Source organism: Pseudophryne corroboree, chromosome 4 (genome assembly GCF_028390025.1).
Source record: "Pseudophryne corroboree isolate aPseCor3 chromosome 4, aPseCor3.hap2, whole genome shotgun sequence".
NCBI lineage: Eukaryota > Metazoa > Chordata > Amphibia > Anura > Myobatrachidae > Pseudophryne > Pseudophryne corroboree.
This window is the reverse complement of record NC_086447.1, coordinates 558,385,650-558,409,637: the sequence shown is the minus strand read 5'-3', so window position 1 is coordinate 558,409,637 and position 23,988 is coordinate 558,385,650. Positions and strand designations below refer to the sequence as shown.

General features: G+C 44.8%; 1 protein-coding gene across 2 annotated transcripts in view; it reads right to left on the bottom strand.

Moving 5' to 3' along the window:
* The window catches only part of PEX7 (peroxisomal biogenesis factor 7), a 697,365-nt gene that overhangs the window by 380,442 nt on the left and 292,935 nt on the right, over nucleotides 1-23,988 (bottom strand). For both annotated transcript variants that reach the window (XM_063917410.1, XM_063917409.1), the window contains exon 6: nucleotides 7,312-7,418. In XM_063917410.1, coding sequence (XP_063773480.1) covers nucleotides 7,312-7,418 — 107 coding nt within the window. The remainder of the gene's footprint in view (nucleotides 1-7,311; nucleotides 7,419-23,988) is intronic.

The window sequence follows — 23,988 nt, the reverse complement described above, 5'->3', positions numbered from 1 at the left end:
GGAGCGCAGCATCAGCGCTGCACTCCCACCCTTGTGCAGCCATTACTGCCGACGCCCCGCTTACCGGGGCGTCGGCGTCATACTCACCATCACATCTTCTGGCTGTTAGGGGTGGCGGCAGTGCTGCGGGAGCGAGCGGTCGCCTCGGGGGCTTGCGATCGACACCCTCAGGAGCTCAGTGTCCTGTCAGCGGAGATAGGGGCCATTAACCTCAAGGGTTATCCTACTCCCCCCCTAAGTCCCACGAAGCAAGGAGGCTGTTGCCAGCAGCCTCCCAGTACCTACCATGCTCTTAAAAAAATAAAAAAACTAGAAAAGCTCTAGGAGCTCCCCTAACTGTGACTGGCTCCTCCGGGCACATTTTATAAACTGAGTCTGGTAGGAGGGGCATAGAGGGAGGAGCCAGCCAACACTATTAAACTCTTAAAGTGCCCATGGCTCCCAAGGGACCAATCTATAACCCAAGGTACTAATGACTCTGCAGCACCGAATGAGCAAAAGCAAGGTCCTCCTCAGCCAGGGTACCAAACTTGTAGAACTTAGCAAACGTGTTTGAACCCGACCAAGTAGCAGCTCGGCAAAGTTGTAAAGCCGAGACCCCTCGGGCAGCCGCCCAAGAAGAGCCCACTTTCCTCGTGGAATGGGCTTTTACAGATTTAGGATGCGGCAGTCCAGCCGCAAAATGTGCAAGTTGAATCGTACTACAGATCCAGCGAGCAATACACTGCTTTGAAGCAGGAGCACCCAGCTTGTTGGGCGCATACAGGATAAATAGCGAGTCAGTTTTCCTGACTCCAGCCGTCCTGAAAACATAGATTTTCAGGGCCCTGAGTACGTCCAGCAACTTGGAATCCTCCAAGTCCTTAGTAGCCGCAGGCACCACAATAGGTTGGTTCAAATGAAAAGCAGATACCACCTTAGGAAGAAATTGGGGACGAGTCCTCAATTCTGCCCTATCCATATGGAAAATCAGATAAGGGCTTTTACATGACAAAGCCGCCAATTCTGATACACGCCTGGCCGAAGCCAAGGCCAACAGCATGACCACTTTCCACGTGAGATATTTCAGTTCCACGGTTTTAAGTGGCTCAAACCAATGTGACTTAAGGAAATCCAACACCACGTTGAGATCCCAAGGTGCCACTGGAGGCACAAAAGGGGGCTGAATATGCAGCACTCCTTTAACAAACGTCTGAACTTCAGGCAGTGAAGCCAGTTCTTTTTGGAAGAAAATCGACAGAGCCGAAATCTGGACCTTAATGGAACCTAATTTGAGGCCCATAGTCACCCCTGACTGTAGGAAGTGCAGAAATCGACCCAGCTGAAATTTCTCCGTTGGGGCCCTTCTGGCCTCACACCACGCAACATATTTTCGCCATATGCGGTGATAATGGTTTGCGGTCACCTCCTTCCTAGCTTTAATCAGCGTAGGGATGACTTCCTTCGGAATGCCCTTTTCCTTCAGGATCCGGCGTTCAACCGCCATGCCGTCAAACGCAGTCGCGGTAAGTCTTGGAACAGACAGGGTCCCTGCTGCAGCAGGTCCTGTCTGAGCGGCAGAGGCCATGGGTCCTCTGAGATCATTTCTTGAAGTTCTGGGTACCAAGCTCTTCTTGGCCAATCCGGAACCACAAGTATAGTTCTTACTCCTCTCCTTCTTATTATTCTCAGTACCTTGGGTATGAGAGGCAGAGGAGGGAACACATAAACCGACTGGTACACCCACGGTGTCACTAGAGCGTCCACAGCTATCGCCTGAGGGTCCCTTGACCTGGCGCAATATCTTTTTAGCTTTTTGTTGAGGCGGGACGCCATCATGTCCACCTGTGGCCTTTCCCAACGGTGTACAATCATTTGGAAGACTTCTGGATGAAGTCCCCACTCTCCCGGGTGGAGGTCGTGCCTGCTGAGGAAGTCTGCTTCCCAGTTGTCCACTCCCGGAATGAACACTGCTGACAGTGCTAACACATGATTTTCCGCCCATCGGAGAATCCTTGTGGCTTCTGCCATCGCCATCCTGCTTCTCAATACTGACTTCAGGTGGACTTAGATTTCTGTTAATACTGACACCAACATCACAGGGCACCCATCAAAGTATTAACAACCAGCATATATACAGTCATAAATATGGACCAGAAATGAAGTGGTTCATCCGATTGGATGTGATTACCAAGTCTGTGTTCCGTTTAAAAGTGGCTCCCTTGAAGTGCAAGTCCGTATGGCAACGGCAACAATTGTTGGGGTCCTGGTTCACAGTTCACTCGGAACTCCGTGTTCCATTGGGTGGATCCTCCTATGAATGTAATGGGCAATGGCAATGCCTGTAGGAGTCCTGGTTCACGGAGGCAGAAAAAGGCAAGGTCCTGACTGTAGATGGTGGTGTGATGATGGTGCTGGTCAGCAAATGTCCACACAGGTCTCAACCTAACATGTTTCGCTGCTTCAGGCAGCTTTTTCAAACAATTGTTGCCGTTGCCATACGGACTTGCACTTCAAGGGAGCCACTTTTAAACGGAACACAGACTTGGTAATCACATCCAATCGGATGAACCACTTCATTTCTGGTCCATATTTATGACTGTATATATGCTGGTTGTTAATACTTTGATGGGTGCCCTGTGATGTTGGTGTCAGTATTAACAGAAATCTAAGTCCACCTGAAGTCAGTATTGAGACATATTTCAGATTATAAGTTCTACAAAATTGTTTAACTTTTCTGCATTTTAAAGAATATAATTATTTTAACTATTAAATATTTGGAATATATTGTGTCAATTAGCGCTGTATACTTTTCTCTCCTCTTCCTCATCAAACATGTCGACACAGCCGTACCGACACACCGCACACACACAGGGAATGCTCAGAACGAGGACAGGACCCCACAAGTCCTTTGGGGAGACAGAGAGAGAGTATGCCAGCACACACCAGAGCGCTATATAATGCAGGGATACACACTACACAAGTGATTTTTTCCCTATAGCAGCTATATATATATTATATGCGCCTAAATTTAGTGCCCCCCTCTCTTTTTTACCCTATGTAGTCTGGAAACTGCGTCCTTCCAGCGGAGCTGTGAGGGAAAATGGTGCCAGTGTGCTGAGGGAGATAGCCCCGCCCCTTTTCCGGCAGACTTCTCTCGCTTTTTTAAATGTATATTTGGCAGGGGTATTTTACACATATATAGTCTTTATGACTATTTTATGTGGTATTTGCCAGCAAGGTACTCATATTGCAGCCCAGGGCGCCCCCCCCCCCCCCCCCCCCAGCGCCCTGCACCCATCAGTGACCGGAGTATGTGGTGTGCATGGGGAGCAATGGCGCACAGCTGCAGTGCTGTGCGCTACCTTGATGAAGACCGAAGTCTTCTGCCGCCGATTTCCAGGAACGTCTTCTTGCTTCTGGCTCTGTAAGGGGGACGGCGGCGCGGCTCCGGGACCGGACGACCGAGGCTGGGCCTGTGTTCGATCCCTCTGGAGCTAATGGTGTCCAGTAGCCTAGAAGCCAAAGCTAGCTGCAAGCAGGTAGGTTCGCTTCTCTCCCCTTAGTCCCACGTAGCAGTGAGTCTGTTGCCAGCAGATCTCACTGAAAATAAAAAACCTAAAATATACTTTCTTTTCTAGGAGCTCAGGTGAGCCCCTAGTGTGCATCCAGCTCGGCCGGGCACAAAATTCTAACTGAGGTCTGGAGGAGGGGCATAGAGGGAGGAGCCAGTGCACACCAGGTAGTCCTAAATCTTTCTTAGTTGTGCCCAGTCTCCTGCGGAGCCGCTATTCCCCATGGTCCTTACGGAGTTCCCAGCATCCACTAGGACGTCAGAGAAAATAAGATTCCTCATTGTCTTCTGTCACTTTGTCAGGAATGTGCAGGACGTCTGTAATAGCTTCTATCAGGGCCTGTATTCTTTGTGACAGAGCTGCATCGCCCCCTCCCGAGTCCACCTCACCCTCCTTTGCGTAAGATACATCACCATCATTGTCAGCCTGCAGGATTTGGGCTAGTGTAAGCTTTTGTGGACTAATGGTAGGGGTCTGAGATGCTGGTATGGGCACTGAATCTCTATTCATCATGTCATCCACAGACTGTCTTAAGTATTGTGTCTCTTTCTCATTTTGGGACAATTTATTTGAAATATATGAGATCATTCCTTTCAATGAATCCAACCATACTGGTTCGGATCCACTAGTCTGAGAATGTGTACTATCCTGAGTACACTGTAGTGATCCCCCCGAAGAAGAAAAACACTAGACACACTTCTTTGACATTGTAAAATGTGAAAGAACACACCCACAGAGGAGAAAGGTTAAAAGCACAGTTGACATACACATAACCCCCTAGGGAGACACAGAGTATGATGGAGCCAGCCACACCGCGCCCTGATAGCTAATGCCAAACTTAGCTGGGTCACAAATTAAGTACCCTTAATGGGGCTTAGTATTCTGAGATTGCTCCCCTTCCCCCTTGCTATGACCCCCTGGTACCGCTGAGATAAGCTGGAGTCCTTGTGGAGGAGCTGCGCTTCCCTGCCAGTCTGTCTGTGTAAGCTGCAGAGGGAAAATTGTGCTGGTGAGCTGCTGGATTCGCTCATAGTGAAGCCGCGCCCCCTCAATGGCGCGCGTTCTTCCCGGTATTTTTATACTGGCTGAGGTGATTTTGGTGCTTAACAGTGGGTCAGAGCCCCTGTAAGCGCTGTGCCAGTGTGGGTAGTTGTTTAAAAATGGCTCAGTTCGCCCCTCATAGCAGTGCAGCAATGCTGATCTGAGCCTGGAGATGCAGCCTGCACTCAGAGCTGCGCTCCTACCCTTGTGCCGCCATAATAGCGACCTACTAACTGGGATGCCGGCATAGTACTCACCACTCTTCTAGCTTCTGGCTCTGTTAGGGGTGGCGTCATGCTCCGAGAATGTACGCTCGCAGTGGTGGGGCTTGCAAATGGTTCCCTCAGGAGCTCAGTGTCCTGTCAGCCGGGAACGGGTCCATTAACCCTATAGGAGGTTGGCCCGTTCCCCCCCCCCCCCCCCCCTAAGTCCCATGAAGCAGACAGGCTGGTGCAAACCAGCCCTGTCTGAAAATAACAAACAGAAAATAAATGCAGAAAACTCTTCAGGAGCTTCCCTAAGCGTGACTGGCATAGAGAGGGAGGAGCCAGCGCACACTATTGATTTCTTAAAGTGCCCAAGGCTCCTAGTGGACCCGTCTATACCTCCATGGTACTAAATAGACCCCAGTATTCTCTAGGACGCAAGAGAAAAATCCATTCTTATATTGATCATTGAGTCTGAGTAAAGTAAAATGTCCCTGACCTAATAGTGTGAATCACCATTGTTACAATTATGAGCACTCTATTTTATGGTAAATGACCCCTAGCATTCTGTACTTGGGATGACAGCAAATGTGTACATTATATGAATAAAATACATGATACTACACAAGCTATTTAACATTGTTGCTCAGAGGATAATGATGTTCACTGGATTCCTGCTCATGATGTTCACTGGCTTCCCTCTTTACTTTCTATGTTGCCTAATTGTTCCCCGTAACATGTAACAGAAAAAAACAAAAAAAAAAACCCATGAAAGGTTAAATCAGGGATGGAGAACCTTTTTTCTACCAAGGGCCATTTGGATATTTATAAAATCCTTCAGGGGCCATACAAAAATTATCAACTTAAAAACTAGCCTGCCCCCAGTAGTTATGCCCCTGAAGATATGCCGCCAACAGTTATGCCCATTAGTGGTACTGTGTGTCCGTGACAAAAAATGGGCATGGCCAATTGAAATGGAGGCATCGTACACATATGATGCCAACAGTGCAGTGCCAGATACACATATGCCCCAATAGTGTCAGATACACATATGTCCCAATAGTTCAGTGCCAGATACACATATGCCCCACATAGTGCAGTGCCAGATACACATATGCCCCTAGTAGTGCAGTGCCAGATACACATATGCCCCCAATAGTGCAGTGCCAGATACACATATGCCGCCACAGTGCCAGATACACATATGCCGCCACAGTGCCAGACACACATGCCCCAATAGTGTCAGATACACATATGCCCCCAAATAGTGTCAGATACACATATGCCCCCAATAGTGCAGTGCCAGATACACATATGCCCCCAGTAGTGCAGTACTGGATACACATATGCCGCCACAGTGCCAGACACACATATGCCGCCACAGTGCCAGACACACATATGCCCCCACAGTGCCAGACACACATATGCCCCCACAGTGCCAGACACACACATGCCCCCACAGTGCCAGATACACATATGCCCCCAATAGTGCAGTGCCAGATACACATGTCGCCACAGTGCCAGATATTGCCTCCACAGTGCCAGACACATAAGCCCCCACAGTGCCAGATACACATATGCCCCCTATAGTGCAGTGCCAGATACATATATGCCCCCAGTAGTGCAGTACTAGATACACATATGCCGCCACAGGGCCAGATACACATATGCCGCCACAGTGCCAGACACACATATGACGCCCACAGTTACAGACACACATATGACCCCACATCAGAGCTCGCAGACCAGCAGCGCGGCTCCTGATTGGCTGCCAGTCCGCAAGCTCTGATTGGTTCACAAATCGGCGGCTGGTTTGAGATCCTACACACCGCCGCCGGACATAGCTGCGCTCTCCTCCCTACCCTAACAGGTGACACACCCCGCCGGACTGAGCACAAAGGGGCAGGAGAGGCGTACGATGCGCTCACCTCCCCTGACACACACAGAGTAGCAGGCTGGATCAAGTGACTTTGCGGGCCTTATACGGTCCGCGGGCCGGAGATTCCCATCCCTGGGTTAAATGAAGTATTAATCTCAAAATGTACAGTATATGTTATACAAAATAAAAGTTACTACAGGTACAACACTGATTATCTGGCACCTCTTTTAATACAGACACATCAGGAGCTGGGGGGAGTTAGGCTGCCGGTGGGCTCAGGCTGTGGGAGGGAGTCATGCTGTGGGAGGTTAAGAATTATGGTGAGTGGTGGGAGTCTTAGCCATAGGGATGCCGCTGTATGTACCATTTATAATCCGGCACAGTGCTGGAACCAAAGATGCTGGATTATCAGTGGTATACCTGTACAATAATCCTGGAGAGTATGTAGGCTTTGATACTGGGAGGCAAATGGTCAACAGCTACTGGATATAAAGAATGTACTTGGTAAAGCCTTAATTCCATTTCATTGTACCATTAGACGGTAAGCAATCCTTACATACTATTACTAAAGAGCATACGTTAGAAAATATTTCTATAAAAGACCTGTGATGCAATCACATATGCAATTTACCTGGTCGTATTTGCACCAATCACAACTTAAAATCTCTGCTTGATGAGCTGGGATGACTAGTTTAGATACAGGAGTTTTCACATCCCATATCCTCAACGTCTGGTCTCCTAAAAACAGATGCACACAATAAGGTGAGACAAAGTGCACATGACAAAGTAAAAATCATTTATAGAAGAAAAACAACTATATGGGTAATACAGATGACCTATGATTTTATAATGATTTAGTACATTGAGGGAATCCACACAAGTCATATCCTTAACCGACATCAGTAGTTTTAGCAGACATGTAAGAAACCTCACCACAGCACACATACTATATCCTTCAAAAATAAAACTGTAGTTGAAATAATCTCAGTGGTGGCCTGCTTAGCCCACGCTTGCACACAAGTAAAAAAGAAAAGTTAGTTTGGTTTAATACTTGCTAACATTATAGGAGAGCTACATTTTTATAATAGTACCGGCTCCAAAATCTGCCTTCGCCAAGAAGTAGACCCGGTAATGCCATACTTCTCTCACTCTGCCTCCTTGGGTCTCCACGTTTTACAGCCTGGAAAATTTTAAACCAGGTCTGTCAAGATGTGTACAGAAAGCTGACTGGACAAGGACAGACTGTGGGGCATTTTCAATTGGAAGCTAGTCCAATTTTTCCTAAAATCCAAGGAACCCTTTGGATCCTCATGAACTGGCTTAGGAGAACACTTGGGAGAGGGCCAGGATAATAAGGATTTGTAAAAAAAATTCACAAAAATTTGGCCTCGACCTCCATTTGTTTTAAAATTAAAGAAAATACACAAAGTTCCAATATAGATGGCACTTGGTACCTACCACACTTCACCATACATTTTCTACCACTACCTCACCCAGCTTTTGGAGAGGTTGTTCGGAAGATGTCTCCTTTAGCCACATCTTGTGGCATTGCCCTAAAATGTCTCCATTCTGGGTGGACGTAAGCAATACTTGCCTACCTAATAATAGTTAGAGAGCCCCCTCTTTCTCAAGTGGTATATCCTCCCGCTGAATGCTCCCGCCACCATAAAACAATGCATTCTCCATATTGTATCAGCAGCTACTTTTTAAATTGCTGTGGACTGGAAAAAGTTAACATCTTCCACCTTACTGGCGATTATTAACTGAATATGGTATACCTAGCAAATGGAAAACATAAAAAGCATTTTTCATAACTTCCTTTCTCAAAGTTTGGAAACCGCGGACCATACAATTACACATGTGCTCTCCACTATCCATTTTGTAGTGACAGTTTGTGTACAGGGACACATACAGCCTCTGATAAAACAGAAATATATGGACATACATATTTATCCAGCAACTCTCAAATATATCCATGCTTATGTTACCTTCTTTTCTGCAATGTAATCTAGGGCTGTACAAGTTGCAGAAGGCCACACTTGTTTAATGGCCCTATGCCTAGAGAGCATAAGGCCTTCCCTTCCTCTCTAAACTAGACAGGTGTGTGTCTGAAGCAGCAGCCATTTTGTGTCACATTTTAGCTAAAAGCATGTTAAATTATGTATTAAAAAGTCTGTAGAGATTAGTGTTTTGTCTCTGAAGGTTTGATTAACTGCAGATATATACATAGGTTAAATTGTTATACATGTTGTTTCAGCTGTAAGGCTTATAGGTTTAAAAAGTATAATTTTCCAACGTACAGAATGACTGACGACAGCCGATCTGAGTTTTCACATAAACAAATGAGCTAACTGAGATAGCATATAACTGCAATAAGCAGAAATGAAGGCCAAACAGGCGACCATGTCAGATTTTCACATGGGAACAAGAAAAATTAAGCAGAAATTGTAAAAATTATGTCTAAGGCATAGATGGCCAATGAGCACTTAATACGTATGAATATGAATTAATTGGATTTATAAACAAAATTAAGGGTATAAATATGAGCAGAGAAAGTGGGCGGTGTCATGATCCAGGCTATTTCATGTAGGAATAGGCCTGTTAATAAGTAGTGTCGAAGTCAAAAATATTACATAGAGAGAACATACAGACTTCACACATTATGAGTCGCTATGCTTGCAAATATGCGCAGCAATATATGGTAACATACGCATTTACACAGACATGCCACAGAGATAGATTCGACACACATTTCATACAGCACATAATTTGAACATATCAAGCGCCAGACATCATAAAGTTTCAAATTGTATAATGGAGTAACGTCATGTAAGTGTATCATTGGAACGAAGCAAGATGGACATGTCGTGTTTGGTATAAAAGCAACCAGATTAATGTGTATATCAATTTGATGCCTGTTATTAAGTTGTAGCTCATTGCAACAAGTAGATATGATTAAATGTATGAAAGCTAAAGTCACTCTTATTAGAACAATGGATTTCCTGGAAGACAGCATGCCTGACCAGTGGCGATCTCCTGTAATTACACCATCAAGGCTGGACCTTGCTTGCATATGAACTGATCAGTGACTCATCATGAATGAGAAAGTTCCCTCCCCTAGACTAGTCTGTGCACTCCCCCAAACTACATAGTATATAGCTGATTGCAGACACAAGAGCTGGCTGTTCTTTTTTGTCCCAGATGATGGAGATGCTGTCTGTCCAGTGGCTGCATGATTTTACAGAGAAAGAGAGTGTGATATGGAATGGAGACTTTATTTGAGCAAAATATGGTAATTGTATCGCTGGCCATGTATGTATTTGAATTAGTTTGTATTAACTGCTTATTGTGTAAATTGTAACCATGTAACTATATATATATATATATATATATACATACATACACTGTACATTGTGATATATTGAATACATATCCTTTTAATAACAAATATATACATCAATGAGCTTTGGAACTCAGATAATGTGTGGGTGTATTGTTTTCTCTTATGGGATGCAGTGTTTTGCGATGTATAGCGCACATTCATAGCACATGGTAATAAGATGCGCAGGCGTCCACAGTATATATTAGAGCAGGCATTTTAAATATTTGTTAGAAAGCAATTTGACATTTACAGTAGTGTGATATCAATGTAGGTGATATCAGGATATCGGAGTGATGTAATAATGGATGTGATGCCAGAGCATCTGGGGCATGATTGAAATTTGTATTATTACAATTGATGTATCAATGTACCATTGTATTATACCAGTCAAATGTCTTTGCATGTTAAATGGTAGAGACTTAATTGATCTGCTTGTATACAATACAGAAGTGTCAGAAACCCTTTGATTCAGGGAACCAGAAACACTGTGGCCAGCAGGGTGTGACTGGCCTTCCTGGGATCCACACAGGTCCCATACTACAGCTGTAAAGGCAAGCCATAAAAGATGAGAAGAACCAGAGCTATGGCCAGAAAGGTGTTAAGCCCTTCCTGGCCTGTATCTCTCAGAACAGACCATTTATTTACACAAGAACCATGGCCAGAGCTTTTAAGGTTATTAGAAGATAAGGCCATTCGCCCCTGACAGATGGCTGGGAGGCCCAGTATGAGTTGACACTCAATACCTTCCTTGCTTGGAAGAGTTAAAACGAATCTAGAGGGATGGGGGCTGAAGGAGGAATGAAGCCTGAGTTTTACATAGGAGAGAAACAGGCTGTTCAGGGTTCATTTTGCAGGAGGCTAGCAAAGGAAAACATGATCTGTAAGTCAACGGGAAGACCTCATCCCGTAACTATTGAATCCAAAGAGACTGGATTGGTTTGTTTTGTTTATTTTCCTATTTTTTTTATTTTATTTGAAATTGTGTTTACTTGTGTGACTATTTGACTTTGCAACTATTATATTCTTGTAACTTTCTTTTTTCTGTAACAATGAGCTTTGAAGTTTATACTTGGATTAAAAATTCTTAATTTTAGTTCTGACTGTCTGTGCTTTCCAACCCAAAGCTTCAGGAGGTCAGGTTACCAAATTTTTACATATTAATAACTTTGTATGCGGGGGGAGAGCAGAAGCTCACCCTTGGCATGGTCCCTAAAAGTCGCTTGACCTGGCAGACGCAGTGACTGGTACTCCTGCTGGTGGCACTTTACTGTGTGGATTTACCACACACTGAGGTAATCAGTAAAGGTGTCACAGGGCAGCATTCTCAGATTGGCATATCTGGAGAATCGCTGCAATAGGATTGTGACAGGTGGGGGAAGCAGTTGGAGAAGAGAGAAGAAAACGCAGAAGGAGGGTTGGGGGTGCAGTTACGTATGTATAAAGTGTTGGCAAACAGCTATCCTGTTATTCTGTACCTGCTGTCACAAATTGCTTTTAGAAGTATTCCCTACTGCTGTTATAACCCATCTTCGTTTTTTATGTAAGTCTGCATTGGCAATATACAGATGAATGAGCTGTCTTTAAGTAAAAGCATTATTATTAAAATCTGTAGTTGTGTGGAATTATTTCAGTGCTCTCTGTTACAAGTAAGGTTTGTAGTTTATTTAGAATGAGCTGCATTATCACCTCATAACATCCAATAAGTAAAATAACAGCCTATGTAACACAATGCTAAGGCCACATATATAAGTTTATTTAGATATATTTATTTACAACGTCTATATAGCATTTTTTGTAATATATTTAGCGGAGGTTGTCTATTTTACAATCAAAATCACTATTAAACTTTACAAATTCTATAAAGCAGCAGAAGAGATTTAACAAACCTTGAACTCCTAACAAAATCATCAGCAAAAAAACACAAACACACTGGTTTCACTATTGCATATAAGAGTAAATATTAAATAAACTACAGAGATGTCCGTAAATGCAGGACAAAAACTTCAGATGTAAGAATCGTATTTTCAAAAAGATTGGATAGTCAAACAACTGAAGAACGCTTCAATATCTAATTGCTAAAGATACTGGGTGGATTAAAAAACAAAGACAAAAAAAATTCCAAGTGTGCATTAGAACAGGGTATATGTTATCTTGAGGTCTCTCTGTAAAACAGTCTTTTCTGGTCTCTACAGAAAACTGATTTCTAAGCAATTTATTTAGAAGGCCTTCTTAATTTGATGAAATCGCAATTTGTCACAGAACGCTATAAAATAGAATGAAATTCACCTGCAGCTATAGACTGTGCATATAAGACACTAATATAACTGCTCTTAATACTGAATGTAAAGAAAATAATATAATATTGGAAAATACATCTGTTCTCCACAAATGTGTATTAAAAAAGTGGATCATGTAAAATTGCCAGTTAACTGCTTGTGAATGAATTACAGCGATTTATAGCTCTTATTGTATTATACTGGGAGAATAGCATACATAAAAACAGTGATATACAAGGTAGCATTGAGTTGTAAGCTGATGTAAAATTATGTGTTTGTATAGGGTGTCAGAGTCAGATAAATTGGATAAAGGCATTTCTTAATGCAGGTCACAAATCACTGTTTGTGTGCGATTCGGTCGCAAGCAAATACAACTTATTTACATGTTTAATACAGGTCACACATTATATTAAGATATATCATGATTAAGGTTGTAACTTTTAAATGCACCAATAATATTTACTGTATTTACATTGAATTTGTAACTAAAAGTAATAACGACTCTTTAAAAGATTTAATATACACTTTGGGTACTATTGGGATAGAAGTGATTTGAGTACACAGTATGCAAACTATGTACTGTTTGGACTTATTCTGTTCTGTATCTCAAGAGAAATGTTCTGGTGACACTGCGAAGGTGATTGCATCATGTGGTTATTTAATATGACCGATACAAAGTTTTTACATTAAAAGTGTAGTTTTTGTCTATTTGTAAATTGGAATAACTGTATGCTCATATTTAGACTTGTTTTCATCAGCATAAGTGAAATATCCAGTGTGTGCGTGTGTGTGTGTGTGTGTGTGTATACAGTATATATATATATATATATATACTGCTCAAAAAAATAAAGGGAACACTAAAATAACACATCCTAGATCTGAATGAATGCAATATTCTTATTACTTTGTTCTTTACATAGTTGAATGTGCTGACAACAAAATCACACAAAAATTATCAATGGAAATCAAATTTATTGACCCATGGGGGTCTGGATTTGGAGTCACACTCAAAATGAAAGTGGAAAAACACACCATAGGCTGATCCAACTTTGATCTATTGTCCTTAAAACAAGTAAAAATGAGGCTCAGTAGTGTGTGTGGCCTCCACGTGCCTGTATGACCTCCCTACAACCCACACAAGTGGCTCAGGTAGTGCAGCTCATCCCGGATGGCACATCAATGCGAGCTGTGGCAAGAAGGTTTGCTGTGTCTGTCAGCGTAGTGTCCAGAGCATGGAGGCGCTATCAGGAGACAGGCCAGTATATCAGGAGATGTGGAGGAGGCCGTAGGAGGGCAACAACCCAGCAGCAGGACCGCTGCCTCCGCCTTTGTGCAAGGAGGAATAGGAGGAGCACTGCCAGAGCCCTGCAAAATGACCTCCAGCAAGCCACAAATGTGCATGTGTCTATTCAACGATCAGAAACAGACTCAATGAGGGTGGTATGAGGGCCCGACGTCCACAGGTAGGGTTGTGCTTACAGCCCAACACCGTGCAGGACGTTTGGCATTTGCCAGAGAACACCAAGATTGGCAAATTCGCCACTGGCGCCCTGTGCTCTTCACAGATGAAAGTAGGTTCTCACTGAGCACATGTGACAGACGTGACAGAGTCTGGAGACGCCAAGGAGAATGTTCTGCTGTCTGCAACATCCTCCAGCATGACCGGTTTGGCAGTGGGTCAGTAATGGTGTGGGGTTGCATTTCTTTGGGGGGCCGCACAGCCCTCCATGTGCTTGCCAGAGGTAGCCTGACTGCCTTTAGGTACCGAGATGAGATCCTCAGACCCCTTGTGAGACCATATGCTGGTGCGGTTGGCCCTGGGTTCCTCCTAATGCAAGACAATGCTAGACCTCATGTGGCTGGAGTGTGTCAGCAGTTCCTGCAAGACAAAGGCATTGATGCTATGGACTGGCCCGCCCGTTTCCCAGACCTGAATCTAATTGAGCACATCTGGGACATCATGTCTCGCTCCATCCACCAACGCCACATTGCACCACAGACTGTCCAGTAGTTGGCGGATGCTTTAGTCCAGGTCTGGGAGGAGATCCCTCAGGAGACCATCCGCCACCTCATCAGGAGCATGCCCAGGAGTTGTAGGGAAGTCATACAGGCACGTGGAGGCCACACACACTACTGAGCCTCATTTTGACTTGTTTTAAGGACATTACATCAAAGTTGGATCAGCCTGTAGTGTGGTTTTCCACTTTAATTTTGAGTGTGACTCCAAATCCAGACCTCCATGGGTTAATAAATTTGATTTCCATTGATAATTTTTGTGTGATTTTGTTGTCCGCACATTCAACTATGTAAAGAACAAAGTATTTCATAAGAATATTTCATTCATTCAGATCTAGGATGTGTTATTTTAGTGTTCCCTTTATTTTTTTGAGCAGTGTATATAAAACCATATTCAGCCGGCACTCACTTGTATATAGCAGCATGCCCTGGTGCAGCGTTTTTTTTGTCTCTGCTTCTGTAAGGTCCTGAGGACGGGGTGCTGTCCCCGAAAGTACTCGACCGCAATACAGTTTGCTCTTTGCCAAATTGCCGTTTCTTACATGGAGCTATATATATATATATATATATATATATATATGACAAGAATTACTCTCCCACTGCGCTATTTCAAATAAAACACTAAAATTAATTAATTATATGGCTGCCTGTATCCTCTAAGTTCCCTGTTAGGAGGAACTAAATGTGTGAAAATATGAAACGAAATAGAGGAGATGGCGCCAAGGGAGTTATATCAACGCCCTACCTAAAAACGGACCCTTACAGTACTCTCCGGATAAATTACGTCAGATAACAAATACTAACATAAAAATTTATTAAAACAACATATAAACCCGACACAAATGTTCATAAGTATACAGAGTTGATACATTTACATTTGTCGCACAATTTGAACAATCAGTTTGTAGTGATGAGGAAAAAGCGTAGATATATCACTACGATTTCCTTCTTCTTCTTATTGTAGATTCGGAGGTAACATCAGATAATAGATAGATAAATAACCCGAATCTACAATATAATAGGCAAAACCAGTGCTGGTGGCTGCCAGTCATAAAATATGTGGCCAAACAAAAGCAAATCTTGTCCCTCACCACACAACCGACCCTAAGGATGACATATAAACGTGATCTACTTAATGTAATATTTATTTCTAAATTTCTCAATAAGAAATTTTTGGCCTAGGGGTGCCGTGAAAAAAATTCTGATATTCTAGGGCGCCGTGATTCAAAAAAGTTTGGAAACCACTGTTGTAGACACCTAACAGACAACACAAGACCTGTAAGTCAGGAGTGGACAAAATCCAAACAACCAAGGGTGCAAAGGGATGAGGAGGGCATTATAACTGTACCCACTAACACCAACATGGTATGGAAACTCTGCATGATGTGGGCTGACATTTCCCCATAAGACGTGGCACCACACTTCAGGCAGCCATTATTACTAGAGGGCAAGCCTAGTTACCTGGCTCATTACAAGATCCCTCGGACCCATAAATTTGACCTGCTCCTGAATTTACATTTAGTTGTCCTACCCCAGCTTTAAATAGAATTAAAACAAAATAACTATATAATGACAAACAGGATTCTCATTTTGCTGCATTTTAAAAAAAACTTTTTCTTCCACAGAAAATCATTCACATTTTTATCGCTGCATGCTGCCATATTTACGTGAATGTCATTCCCATCCCATATCACTGACTTTAATAAGTAAACTATCATGTACTGCTCTGGAGGAATCTGTGCAGATGTCAACTGAGCAGACCAAGCACTAGCGGAGAGATCACTTGTTATCACAGAACGTTCTCAGCTCATGGAGAATAAACGTCCAACTTCATGGCAGTCACAAAGCAGCAGAATGGAAGAACATGTTAGGTTTCTGTGGGGGTGGGATTTACATAAGCAGAGTGTGACAGTGTGATGGCAGCACAAATAGACAATATATAAATAATAATAAATGTTAAGCCATGCTGGGGGCACCAGACAGTAGGGGGCTGAATACAGTGAGTCCACGACACGTCCCACGTATCCAACAGTATTAAAGGCTCGCAAAAGGATAGCCAGGTTTAACAGGTGTCCAACAAAGAGGACAGACAATAGCAGTTCAAACCAGGCATGTAATAAATTAGAGCAGAGGCCAGTGCTGGATCCAGGGCAGAACTGATCTCTCCACCCTGGCACAGGCAATAGCGGGTCAGAGACAGGATGAGGTCTGGCAACAGGTATACAACACTGGTACTCCAGCACTTCAAGCTCAGACAAGTTTACAACTGCAGTACTTACATGTTAAATATAGCCCAGGACACAGAGGGGTAGCGCTGATTCACCCCGTCACACTTGCGGAGCGGTATTAAAAATGGCGTCCTGTTGATCCTCCCTGGCGTCTCCTTTTAAACATTCATCCAAACAGGAGGGATGGGTTTGCATCGGCGGGAGAGGCAAACCCAGCCCTCCTGTCAAACCAGATCACGAGCAGACCTATAGTCTGCTCGCAGAGGAGGAGAGCTGCGGCGACTGACAGCTAAGGACGGGCGGGGCGGGCCGCGGAGGTCTCTCATGCAGGGAGACGCTCCGTGTGATTACTACAGTGTGTTCAATGTGTCCTGCGGCGCACGGCTGGCTACGGCGGCGTGGCGGGGTCAGGCGGGCAGCAAAGTGCGGGGCGGCAGGGCGCACAGAAACGGGCAGGGCGCATTCAGGTGTCTAAAAAAGGGGCAGGGTGCAGCGCCCTGTGAAAGACACCTAGAGTGAACACTATATGTATGTATGTATATATATATATATATATATATATATATATATATATGAAACGAAATAGAGGAGATGGCGCCAAGGGAGTTATATCAACGCCCTACCTAAAAACGGACCCTTACAGTATTCTCCGGATAAATTACGTCAGTCCTGCATGGTGTAAAACACAGGATAGGCCGTGTGTTCTGGCCTGTTCCTATGTTAGCTCCTTTTACTCCCTGTTCTGTGGTAGGGACTCTCCCTGGTAGTCAGCGACCTGTCAAGGGCTCCTGGTTGTGCTGCAATAATAGGATTTTGGTACTTACCAGGTAAACCCTTTTCTTTGAATCCATAGGGGGCACTGGAGTACTCTTGGGATATGGACGGTGTTAGCAAGGACTGGGCACTGAATATTCAAATTTCAGTAACTCTCCTCCCCTCCATACTCCCAGAATACCTCAATGTTTTTTCCTGAGGCGAACAGGATAGAGAGGATGAACAATGGAGAATTACCTATAATATTATAACATAACGGACAACAATAAAGTTGACACATAACGTAACTGACAACTAACCAGTTGACACCATAACCGATAAATCGGTGAGAATGTGTTACCATAAGATCCCATGAACTTACCACAACCAGGTAAAACTGCTCTGGGTGGGCGTCCAGTGCCCCCTATGGATTCAAAGAAAAGGATTTACCTGGTAAGTACCAAAATCCTATTTTCTTTTTCATCCACTAGGGGTCACTGGAGTACTCTTGGGACGTACCAAAGCTACCCTCGTGGGCGGGAGAGCTGTTTGGCACCTGTAACACTAGGCGGCCAAAGCTAGATGCTGATGCCGCAAACGTATTAAACTTGTAAAAGCGCACAAACGTGTGCACTGATGACTATGTAGCCGCACGGCAATTCTGCGTCGTAGAAACCCCACGACCAGCTGCCCCTGAAGTTTCCACAGAACGTGTAGAATGAGCTGTTACTGATGTAGGCGGCTGTAATCTAGCATGAAGGTAAGCCTGACGTATGGTCAGTATAATCCATCTGGATAAGGTCTGCTTAGAAGCTGGCCAACCCAATTTTGGCAGCATCATAGAGAACAAACAACGTATACGTCTTACAAACTGTAGACGTTCGGGATACATAAACGCGTAATGCGCGTACCACATCCAAAGTTCCAGACTGTCCTGTTAACACAGGAACTACTATTGGTTGATTGATGTGAACATATGACACTACCTTTTGCCAGAAAGCGGGATTCGTACGAAGCTCCGCTCTGTCATCATGAAACCCTACAAACAATGGCTTGCATGCCAATGCACCCAAATCTGAAACACGCCTTGCCGAAGCTAAGGCTAGGAGAAAAAATCGTTTTCCAAGTGAGAAACTTAACATCCACTTGATGTAAGGGTTCAAAGTATGAAGCTGTACAAAATCTAAAACCAGATTCAAGTCCCATGGCGCTGTAGGTGGAATGAATGGAGGCTGTACTCTGAGAACACCTTGCAGAAAAGGTGTGTGAGACGGCAATAGAGCCAATATTCTTTGAAAGTAAATTGACAAAGCAGATACCTGCACCTTTAGTGTAGATAAACGCAGTCCTCCATCTAACCCCGTTTGTAGAAATAACAAAAGACGGGATAACTTGAAAGATGATGTCGGAAACTTCCGAGCTTCACACCAACCTATATAGGCATGCCAAATCCTGTAATAATGACCTGTCGTAACTGGATTTCTAGCACGTAACATGGTTGTTATAACCGATAGTGGAATGCCCTCTCTTCTTAAGAGGGCGGTCTCAACAGCCACCCCTTCAAACGCATCCGCGCTAAATCGGGGTAAAGGAATGGACCCTGTCGTAACAGGTCTGGACGTAGCGGAAGCAGCCAAGGATAGTCTGCGAGTAAGCAACAGAGAAGGCAGCGGAAACGGTGGAAACAGATACCCGAGGCTGTACGGCCACGCAATCGTGAGAGCATCCACTGCCACTGCCTTTGGATCTCGCGTTCTGGACACATACTGGCTTTTGGTGATTGTGGCGAGATGTCATCAGGTCCACTTGAGGGTAACTCCACCTGTGGACCAACATGTGAAACACTTCTGGATTTAATGCCCATTCTCCTGGATGAAAATCCCGATGGCTGAGATCATCCGCCTCCCAGTTGTCCATTCTCGTAATGAACACTACCGCCAATATCACTTGGTGATGTTCGGTCCAATTGAGGATTCGAGCTACTTCCCGCATTGCCATGCGGCTTCTCTTTCCCCTTTGTTTATTGATGTACGCAACCGCCATGCGTTGTCTGACTGCACTTGGACAGTCTGAGACCGAAGCAAGTGCACTACTTGTCGTAGCACATTGTAAATTGGTCGGAGTTCTAGGACATTTATAGACAGCAATCTGTCGTGATCCTCCCAGAGACCCTGGAGCTGACAATTTTGAACTACAGCTCCCCAACCTCTGAGACTCGCGTCTGTGATTAGAACTATCCAATTCCAGACGCCTAACCGATTTCCTGCGGTTAGATTGTGTACTTGGAGCCACCAGAGTACAGAAACTCTGGCCCGTGGAGACAACCTCGCTCTCTAGTGAATCTGCAGATGCGAGGCCGACCACTGTGCGAGCCCATGCAGTTGAAAAGGAAGTGAGTGAAATCTTCCGAACAGAAGCGCTTTGAAAGCCGCCACTATTGTGCCTAACAGGCGAATGCACAAACCTACCGAGGCTTGAGCACTAATCGTACCAGATGACGAATAGTCTGTACTTTCTGTTCTGGTAGACAAATTCCTCGATCTACCGTATCGAGAATCATTCCTAGGAAATGAAGTCGTTGAGACGGAATCCGATGTGAGTTCTTGAAGATGACAAACCAACCGCGCTGAACCAGCACATTGTACCTTAGCAACGCATGTTGAAGGCGCATTTGGTTGAGACGGAGCTTTGATGAGCAAATCGACTAAGTACGGAACTATTATCACTTAGAGGAATATGAGATGAGCCATCAAAACATACATCACTTTGGTGAATACCCTAAGCGCTGACGAGAGGGCAAACGGTAGAGCCTGAAACTGATAATGGATCTGCCGTATTGCAAACGCAAGAACCTCTGATGAGGTGGCCAAATCGGAATGTGTAAGTACGCATCGTCGAGATCCAGCGCAATCATGAATTCCTGTGGCTCTAAACCTGCAAGTACTGTCCGCAGAGATTCCATCTTGAATCTGTAGTAAGTATGCAATACTGGCCTGACCAAGCCATCCGGCTTTGGTACCACAACAGACTGGAATAATAACCGTGACCTTGTTGGTGTACAGGGACCGGAATCAAAACTGCTGACTCCAGCAGAGAGTGAATGGCAATTGACCGAACCGCCCTCTTGCCGTCCTACACAGGTAGTCCTGTGTTGAAAAACCGCAGAGGCGGTAGTCCGTAGAAGCTGTACATAGATAATCAGCAGCTTCGCAGATTTGATCAGCGAGAAGCAGAAGGTGGACGTTTTGTAGGGCGGACCTGAGTCCTGGTATCCAGACAAGCAACGCCGTAGTTACCCAAATGCCAACCAAACACGGTCGAAGCAACACCCCTGCTGCTGTATACAGCGACTCTAGCATAGCTCCCATGGAGATGTCACTGACTTTGGAAACGGGTAACTAGACTGAAATCGGCGAGGTTTAGAAACCTGTGTATCAGGATCCTATTAAAATCTTATTTAGAGATTCCACGCTGGAGATCTGTGGCCTAGTAAAGACCACCTTATAAATTGTCAGAGCCTCTTCAGTCCCTGTAAACTTCAGAGACTGACGCACCCACACTATCTGACTGCTGGTCTATTCACCATTCTCACATTCATCTTGTGCAGTTAAGCCTGGCATAGAATCGTCAGGATTGCAACATAGCAGAAACTGGGAATTTATAAGGCAAATGAAAACTATCTTTGCAAACTAGGAGATGAAATGGGAGTATAAAATATACTGTGCATGTGGTAGAACCCACCGGGAACCCACTGGTACAGACATTGCAGTGAAACAACTTTTCCGTCTTTGCTGGTGACTGACTTATTATGTAACCAGACAAATAAATAGACAAAGACAAACCAATTCCACCTCAGTAAAATTGCGAAAATGTGTATATGGTCAAAGTGCAGTGCACGTGGCCAGACCATAAGAAACCTGATCCAAAAATTCCTACCAACACCCCTGCGCCATCCGGTAGAGCAGTGTTGTAGGACAGGAACGTTCTGGAAAAGAAACAGAAAGTATGATTAAAATGGCCTCCAGCCATGTGCTTATAGTCAAAGAACATATAGCATATTTCGTTACATGACCATATATACATACATACAGTATTTTATATACATTTTCTATGGTATAACATTGTCTATGGTATAACAAGTGCTACACGAATGCATATATAACACAATGCAGCCCCTTCTTTAGCATAGGCTGTGTATTGCTGCTGCTGTGGCATAATCTCTCCCCCCCCTGCAGCTGCGCTACAAGTAATAGGGACAGGGAAACTCCTGACCGCCCAGCATGAGCCCACTAGTTACTAGAGGGCTGTTTTACAGGGACAGACCGCGGCAGCAGTGTGCACTGTCCGCGGTCTGAGTGATCAGAGGCGCCGGCATCCCCCCCCCCCTGCTACCCCTTAGTGTGTGCAGGGAGCGCTGGCAGTGCTGAGCTGCCGGCCGTTATTGAGACAGACTGCGGTAGCAGTGAACGCTGTCCGCGGTCTGAGGGAGCAGTTACCTTCCCCTAAGCGACGGAGCCCCCGGCCGTTACAGGGACAGACCGCGGCAGCACTGAACGCTGTCCGCGGTCTGATTGCATTACAGGCAGGGAGCGCTGAGAACGGCTCTTGCAACGGCCGTCCAGCGCGTCCCTCTGAGCGGCGGCCGGGAATAGGGGAGCGGCGGTGGAGCGCTGATAACAGCGGTGGCGGGGACGGAGCAGTGGGATGCCTCGGGCGACGCACATAGCAGTCCCCCCACACGGCGGGGCGGCAGTGTGAGCTGACCGCCCCGGTCATAAATACCTGGGTTCCTGTGCTCTGACGGGGCTTCTACAGCAAGCTCCGTTCTGCATTCTCAGCTGAAGGTAGCTGATGTACTTGGGCTCTGACGGGGCTTCTTCCAGCAAGCTCCGTCCAATCCTTTCTGCAGCCTCAGCTGTTGTTAGCTGAGCTGCTTGTGGCTGTGAGGGGGCTCCTTTGTGAGGCCCGACACGCCAAGAGCTGCACGCAGCAGCTTCTATAATCCCGTACCCAGAGCTTTTGTGTAAGCTGGGAAAGGATTGTAATGTATAAAAAAAATATTTAAAAGTAAAAAATGTATGTCCCCCTCTGGAGGTCCACACTTGTGCTTCCTGTCCATGTGAGCACCGAAAAAACACGGAGGTATTCTGGGAGTATGGAGGGGAGGAGAGTTACTGAAATTTGAATATTCAGTGCCCAGTCCTTGCTAACACCGTCCATATCCCAAGAGTACTCCAGTGACCCCTAGTGGATGAAAAAGAAAAGCAGATTCTGTTTCTTCTCCCAGCTGAATAGAGGGATTACTGACATGTCATGGCTGATGCGCTATAGGGGTTACGATGCCGGCACTTACAGTTCAGCAGATTATTGTAGGTAATGTTTTATTTCTGTCCAAGGCAGACAAACAGCTGACATTGTGCGTAAATAATTCTCCGTAGTGTATCTGCCTGCAGTGTGAAAGGACCCTACGCCCCTCACACTTAACTACAATATCGGCACGGGAAAAAGCCATCTGTCTTTTTCCTGGCCGGCAAAACCCGGCACGTGTGTTTCAGCACATTATCACTTCTCCAAGTTTAATACATCTGCCCCAGTTTACTTTATGATTTGGGGGCCCTTATTGATTGATGGTCATCATAAATGATGACTATAATCATTAAGGGCCCCAAAATCATAAAGCATCCTAATGACAAGGTGCAACACATAAAATTCTATAAGTTAATTGACAAATCTGGCCACATTTTTTTTTCTTTAGCTTTTTTTGTTTTTTCTTTGTACAGAAAGCTGGCACATCCTCATCCTCATCTTCGTCTGTGTACTCCATCACGTTAATCAATCCATTGCATCAACTGGCGCATCACTCCACACCACAGGCTCCAAAGTGGCATATTCTGGCTCCTTCTTTGATCCTCTCGGCTTCACCGGAGTCCTCAATTTGCCTCAGGTGAGTATGCTGGTACTGAGAGTGAACAGTGGCTCTCATCCTAGGGAGCTTGAGTGTATTAAAGTGTGTTGTTCTTCAACAGAAAGCTGGCTCATCCTCATCCTCGTCTCTGTGTACTCCATCACGTTAATCAATCCATTGCATCAACTGGCGCATCACTCCACACCACAGGCTCCAAAGTGGCATATTCTGGCTCCTTCTTTGATCCTCTCGGCTTCACCGGAGTCCTCAATTTGCCTCAGGTGAGTATGCTGGTACTGAGAGTGAACAGTGGCTCTCATCCTAGGGAGCTTGAGTGTGTTAAAGTGTTTTGTTTTGTTCTTCAACAGAAAGCTGGCTCATCCTCATCCTCGTCTCTGTGTACTCCATCACGTTGACCAACCATTGAACCAACTGTGCATCACTCCACACCACGGGCTCCAAATCGGCATATTAATCCTTCTTTGATCCTCTCGGCTTCACCGGAGTCCTCAATTTGCCTCAGGTGAGTATGCTGGTACTGAGAGTACAGTGGCTCTCATCCTAGGGAGCTTGAGAGTGTTAAAGTGTTTTTATTTATTTTATTTATAGAAAACATGCCTACTCTTAAAAGGAAAGTGAAAGAACATGAAAGAAAAAACAAGGAAATAGGCAGAAAATGTTTTAAAATCAATCAAATGTTTTCCGGAAAAAAGCAGGTAGGAAAACATTTAGATACACCCATTTTAAA